This window comes from Sinocyclocheilus anshuiensis, unplaced genomic scaffold, assembly GCF_001515605.1.
Source record: "Sinocyclocheilus anshuiensis isolate Anshui unplaced genomic scaffold, SAMN03320099.WGS_v1.1 scaffold1497, whole genome shotgun sequence".
NCBI lineage: Eukaryota > Metazoa > Chordata > Actinopteri > Cypriniformes > Cyprinidae > Sinocyclocheilus > Sinocyclocheilus anshuiensis.
The window spans coordinates 1,065,199-1,071,994 of NW_015543492.1; the positions used below are offsets into that span (position 1 = coordinate 1,065,199).

Sequence of the window (6,796 nt, forward strand, 5' to 3'; positions counted from 1 at the left end):
GCACGAATAAATACATATTTATATTTATTTGTATTTTATATAAAAAAAAATTTTTTTTTTTTTTTTTAAACAAAACACACACATTCCTAAATTCTCCTGATTAATCCTATTTCTTTAATGTATTTAACAATAGCACCATATATTTTACCTTGTTCTGCATGCTCTTTCAAGAGGTTTGACAAATTCAATGATTCAACACCCATGTTTCTTACTTCCTTAATGAGTTTTAACCTTTCTTTTTCATATTTTTTACATTTTATTAAAACGTGCTCTATTGTTTCTGCCTGATTTATTTCCAATATATAATTTAGTCTATGTATGATTTTGTTTTGGTTTACGAAAGCGTCTGGACTTTTATTGTGTAATGCTCAGTAGCGGAAGTGCGGAGTCGGACGGTGTGGGTGTGTGACGCCAGTGACCGAAACTTCCTGGTTGTCGTGCTTCACCTGACGAAACTGGAGCAATAATTCACACGAAAACATAACCGGCTGCTCATATTATACAACAAACTGACATTCCATCACTACATCACATCATCTTTGTGTAAGCGGAGGGAGAATTTATTATCTAAAGTAGAGAAATCAGTCGAGCGCTGCTGGAGATCCAGAGAAGACGGTGAGTGTGGACAGCCTTGTGTTAAATAGATCTAAAGACTGAAAGATCATTTATCAGAAAATATGCAGGTGTCTCCCCCGTTTGTAGCCTTTGAGAATTATTTCGTATAATATCTAAAAGTCCTGTCACAAAAAAATAATGACAAACAAATGTTGAAATTAGTGTATTATGTTATTTTTGTTAATATCCCTGTGATAATGTAGTATTCATTAATATGGTTGTTATTTATTTCTTTGAGCATATTCAGATATTATTTTTATTTTATTTAACTTTTTAGCCTTTATTTAGCGCGCACACACAAACACATACTAATTATTTTAGAATATTTGATCATTTTAATAATATTAAAAAAAAGTCGTTTTCATGCTTGTATTTTCTGTTATGTATATATTATAATTTCTGTTTTCCATTTTAATTCGAGTAATTTTTTTGAGTTTATGTATTTAGTTTTATTTATTTTGTCTATGTAGCTTTTATTCATTTTATTTTTATTTCGGATTAATCATTTTAGTACATCAGCTTAAACTAAAGGAAAATGTGAAATATTACCTTGGCAAATAGCTGAAATAAAATAAGTTTAAGGGTTTATTTATGCTTTGTTTTTATTTCAGTTAAAGTTTCAAGTAACGGGGTTTTTTATGGTTTCAGTTAACTGTAATAACCCCGCTTCTTAATGGTCATTATCGATTTTAAATTTGCCGACAGTGCATCCTCTGCTTTTAAATGTCTGACAACAGTCACATGATTGAAATATTGTAATAAAAACTCTGCTTTTTAAAGCTGATTGCAGAAGCATTCCTAACTGAAACGGTAGAGCAAGGCTTGCAACACCATGATCATGAGTTTGATTCTCTGGGAATGCATGAACTGATAGATCTATACCTTGATAGATAGATAGATAGATAGATAGATACTAAAATAACACTGGTGTAAGTCACTTTAGGAGATAAAAGCATCTTTAAAATGCATGAATGTAAATGGCCTGACTGGCTGATGTGTGGTCAATATTCACATTGGTCTTTCTGTCTCTCTGTAGGAGGATGAGGGTGTTTGCCGGTGGGAAGGATGAAGAGTTCCCCAGCTAACCGCAGTCGGGACATCGAGCGTCAGGCAGGATATCTGCACCCGGAGCACTGTGCGCCGCCCCCTCCGCGGACACACTCGGCCGACGACATGTGGTTCATCCGGGACGGCTGTGGCATCGTGTGCGGCGTGATCACATGGCTGCTGGTCTTCTACGCCGAGTTTGTGGTCGTCTTCGTAATGCTGCTGCCGGCGAAGAATGTGGCATACAGCCTAATTAACGGTGCTGTGTTTAATGGACTGGCCTTCCTCGCCCTGGCATCACACTTCAGAGCCATGTGCACCGACCCGGTGAGACACACACACACACACACACACAGTAGTCCCCTAATCAGGCATGATGTAACCTGTTCACACCAAGAAAGATGACTATTTTGATAACTATAACGTAAAGTTTAAATAATTGCTCTAACTCCAAGAGGAGAGCAGAGTTCACACTAAATTAAACGATAACAACTCATAACATGGATTGACATATAGTTGTTTAAATTAATGAGTTTTTAAGTATATTTAATTATTATTATTGAAATATATATATATATATATATATATATATATATATATATATATATATAGTTCTTGGTGTGAATGTATAGTTATCTTTATAGTTATAGTTCTTGGTGTGAATGGGCCTTTGAACTCATATTTCAGTTATAGAATTGCAGCCAATTGGATCATACTTGATGTTTATAGGTGAACTATGTAATTTCTTTGCCTTTTGTGTCACTAAATTGAATTGGCAAAAATAATGACTTAAAACAAAGAATTAAAACAGTCCCCTTGTCTGTGATTAGTCAGTCAGACAGATAGCCCCGCCCCAAACTCATGTGATTGGTTGAATCGGAAGTTTATGGGTCGCCGGGCGACTCGAACAAACAGATCAATGTTTTGCAAGCATCAACCTACCAATGACTGACTTATACAGACTCTGAACATGAAACTGATTTCTCGTTTGATGCTAAATGGCTAGGAAACAAAGTCATGCACATCAGGAGCTGGCATTTTGACTCTCTCTTGCCTCTTCCTCTCGCCTCAGGGAGCCGTTCCAAAGGGAAACGCCACTAAAGAGTTTATAGAGAGTCTGCAGCTCAAGCCTGGACAGGTGGTGTATAAATGTCCCAAATGCTGCAGCATCAAACCTGATAGAGCACATCACTGCAGGTAACAACACACACACACACGTACACACACAGCATCAAGAACTGAATCATCACTGTGTGACCTTAAAGGGGTCATATGATGCTTTTTTAAAGATCATTATTTTGTGTATTTGGTGTAACAGAATATGTTGACATGCTTTAATGTTCAAAAAACACATTATTTTTCAAACATTATGCAAATATTCCCACATAGTGACCTAGATATGTGGGGGCGTGTTAGAACGAGCCATTTTAGGGGGGCGTGGCAGAGTCTTAACTTTGATAAAGAATATCTCTTTGGTTTTGAGACTTTAGTCTTTGCAACTTCAGGGATCTTATCTATGCACAATCAGCTTGTAACACTCCAAAGAGAGGAAAACTTGAAATCGCATCATATGACCCCTTTAAATACAGAGGCAGTTTCCTGGAAATGTCTCATTGTAAGTGTGTGTTTTCTCTGTCTAGTGTGTGTAAGCGCTGTATCAAGAAGATGGACCATCATTGCCCTTGGGTCAACAACTGTGTGGGAGAGAGCAACCAAAAATACTTTGTGCTCTTCACTGTGAGTTTCATGTTATTTCAGTATCATTGAGATACTTTTTTAATATTTTGTAATAGTTTTTATATTTTCTGTTTTTGTTTTAATATTAGTAAAAATGTAATATTTTATTTAATATTTTCACTTTTAATATATTAGTAATTCTGTTTTAATGATAAGACATACTGCTTCTTGTGTCTTTTACAGATGTACATTGCTTTGATTTCTCTTCATGCTCTCATCATGGTCGCTCTCCATTTTGTCTTCTGTTTTGAAGAAGACTGGGCAAGTAAGTGTTTGTTTCTGTTTCATTGCCTGGGTTTTAATTACCTCAGTTTGCTGCTAAATGATTGGCTGCTTGTGTTGTAACAGAGTGCTTTGATTGGTTGGTTAGTTTTTAAAAGCTTTCTGTTTCCTCTCCTCAGAGTGCAGTTCCTTTTCTCCTCCGACGACTGTCATCCTCCTCATCTTCCTGTGCTTTGAGGGTCTCCTCTTCCTCATTTTCACCGCTGTGATGTTTGGGACGCAGATTCACTCCATCTGTAATGATGAGACTGTAAGTCGCCCTCTGCTGAATATAAAAATATTAATAAAAACTATAATAGTATATCAGTACATTTGTAAAATTCAAGTAGTTTTATTTTAGTATTGTTTACATGCTATTATAGTTTTTATTCATAGTTCTAATTTGTTTTCTTTTTTTATTTTTATTTTTACTAAAACTTTAACTAAAAATAAAAACTATTAAAAGAACGTATTTTTTTGAACGTAAGTATTGTTGTGTGTTTTTGTCATTTTATTATAAAATTAATAAAAACTAAATGTATATGCTTATTTAGTTTTTATTTATTATTCTAGTTAAGCTATTTTATTGTAGACACAAATATCAGTCCATGTGAGAAGGATTTGTCTTCTACATTACCTGTCCTGAAGAAAGCGTTTAGATGGATTCAATTAAAATTGAATGCAGAAATCATCTGATCAAACTCTCATTCTTCATTATCTGAGGGGCCGTTTACACGACAACGTTTTCAGCCAAAACGGGAAACTTTTTATGCGTTTTGCCTGTTCGTTTACATGACAACGGCGTTTTTGGGACTGAAAACGCATATTTCAGAAAACGGGTTTCAAAGTGCAAGTTTTTGAAAAACTTTTTTTTTTTAAAGTTTTTGTGACGTCATGCGCGGTACGTGTCGATTTTAAAGGCAAGCGCGAACAAACAAACATACACAACAATGGCGGTGTACATGGTACTGTTGTTGCTTCTCAAGTGTTTGCTAACGCTTTTTCAGCAAAGTGTGGATTTATTTCACCAATATTACAACCAACAGCGGAGACGCATCGTATACATCATATAATCGTCACTTCCCTACAGGTGCTGTTTACTAACAAGGTGACAGCGCCAACTACTGGCCTGGCATACGTAATACAGCGTTTTTGGCCGTTTTCGCAGATATGTGTAAATGCGTATCGTTTTGAAAACGTTGTCGTGTATACTTTAAACTTTTTCAAAACGCAAGGGAAAAACTTTTCTGTTTTTGACTACATCATTGTCGTGTAAACGTGGCCTGAGAGTGTGAGTCTCTCTGTTCGCAGGGAATCGAGCAGCTGAAGAAAGAAGAGAAACAATGGGCCAAAAAGTCAAAGTGGATGAACATGAAAGTGGTGTTCGGTCACCCGTTCTCTCTGGCCTGGCTGAGTCCGTTTGCCACACCGGATCACGGGAAGGCCAATCTCTACCAGTATGTGGTCTGAGACGGCCGACCCGACAACCTCACCTCCTCTGTCTCTACACAAACATCTCTTTGCTTTTTAACTCTGTCTGCTCTGAAAGACCTCATTGCATAGAACACCATGCCACGCTGTTCGAGTGGCCTCTTTACGCTCATCGAGACACTGACAGCCTCGGAGAGTGACACTGATGTCCTGACTGCACTGTTGTAACGAATCCCGCACTGTGAACGCTGTCATTTACAAATGAGGTTTGTGATGAATTGGATCTAGTCGCCCGGTGATATTCTAGAGGCCTTGACCATGAAACCTACTAACCATCACCAGCCGTGGCAAATAACTAAAGTGTTTCTTGTTTTTGTTTTTTTGATTGACAGATGCCTTTACATTTGCTGGATAATTAGGAAATGCCTTTTTTGTTTTGTGCTCATGCTGTTCATTCTCTGCTCAAGCCTTAGCACAGAATTGCTGCTGTACCGTGTGAGGAATCTTTCGTTGCCAAATTGTATTCCATTATGAATGACACAAAATCTCCTTTTTTCCTTTCTTGATCAAAACTAATTCATAACTTGCATAACACTAATGGGTGAATATCATGAAAACATGTTTGGGTCATATTCCATACCAAAATTTTATTATTTTTCTTTTGTCATTGTGACATTATATTCATGACAATTAAATACATTATCCTATCTCATTTGCATTATTGTAATTTTCATTGTATTATTTTAATTTTTTTTATAATTCTCACACTGATTCTCATTACTGTAATACAGTCATTTTTACTGAATTACATTAAAAATACACACTTTTTGCATTACAATAATTATAGATTTTCATTCATTATTGTCTTGAAAATACTATTTTGTGAATGTTGGCTAACGTTTTTATTTTTTGTATTTTCCATTTGAACTATTCTCATTGTAATAGAGTCGTTTTTACTTAAAGGGGTCATATGATGCGATTTCAATTTTTCCTTTCTCTTTGGAGTGTTACAAGCTCTTGGTGCATAAAGAAGATCTGTAAAGTTGCAAAGACTAAAGTCTCAAATCCAAAGAGATATTATTTATAAAAGTTCAGTCAGCCACGCCTACCTAAAACGGCTCGTTCTAACACGCCCCCACATATCTACATCACTATGTGGGAAGATTTGCATAACACCGCCCAAATGTTCACGCAACACGTAAAAAGACAGTATAAGTCATTATAATCCGTAATTATGTCCCCACTGGATGCAACAAATGCCTCGTTTATAATGGGTTTTAATGTTTTTGTCTCGTTGCTCCAGCCGGGACACGGCATCACAATATGGTGAGGGGTGTAACATTTCCGTCACACACTTGAGGTATTCGGCCAATCACAGCGCACTGGATAGCTGGCCAATCAGAGCACACCTCGCTTTTCAGAGCTTTGTAAAAATCGACGCGTTTCAGAAAGGCGGGGCATAGAGGAGAAACAATAATGTACAGTATGTGGAAAAGAATGTGTTTTTTGAACCTTAAACTGCATAAACACATTTCATTACACCAAATACACAAAATAATGTTCTTTTTAGCAGCATCATATGACCCCTTTAATTACATAAAAAAGAAGTCAGCAAACATTAACATTAAAATATTGAATATATATATAGTATTACAATTGTAAAAGTTTTTCATTAGTACTAATATCTGTGCATTTTGCCTGAAAC

The 6,796-nt window shown here is 36.2% G+C and overlaps 1 protein-coding gene across 1 annotated transcript; it reads left to right on the top strand.

The window, feature by feature from the left end:
• The first annotated feature begins 352 nt into the window (after positions 1 to 352).
• LOC107694773 (palmitoyltransferase ZDHHC3-like) lies at positions 353 to 5,726 on the top strand. Its single transcript, XM_016494452.1, has 7 exons — positions 353 to 615; positions 1,652 to 1,989; positions 2,735 to 2,859; positions 3,303 to 3,399; positions 3,583 to 3,664; positions 3,801 to 3,931; positions 4,972 to 5,726. Exons 2-7 carry the CDS (start codon positions 1,681 to 1,683, stop codon positions 5,128 to 5,130), a joined length of 903 nt encoding a protein of 300 aa, XP_016349938.1. The 5' UTR covers positions 353 to 615; positions 1,652 to 1,680; the 3' UTR covers positions 5,131 to 5,726.
• Positions 5,727 to 6,796: the final 1,070 nt, after the last annotated feature.

Coding starts and splice junctions, on each gene's coding strand:
- LOC107694773 (XM_016494452.1), top strand. CDS start 1,681: ATGAAGAGTTCCCCAGCTAACCGCAGTCGGGACATCGAGCGTCAGGCA. Junction 2,860..3,302: donor GATAGAGCACATCACTGCAG/GTAACAACACAC, acceptor TTCTCTGTCTAG/TGTGTGTAAGCGCTGTATCA. Junction 3,400..3,582: donor AATACTTTGTGCTCTTCACT/GTGAGTTTCATG, acceptor TGTCTTTTACAG/ATGTACATTGCTTTGATTTC.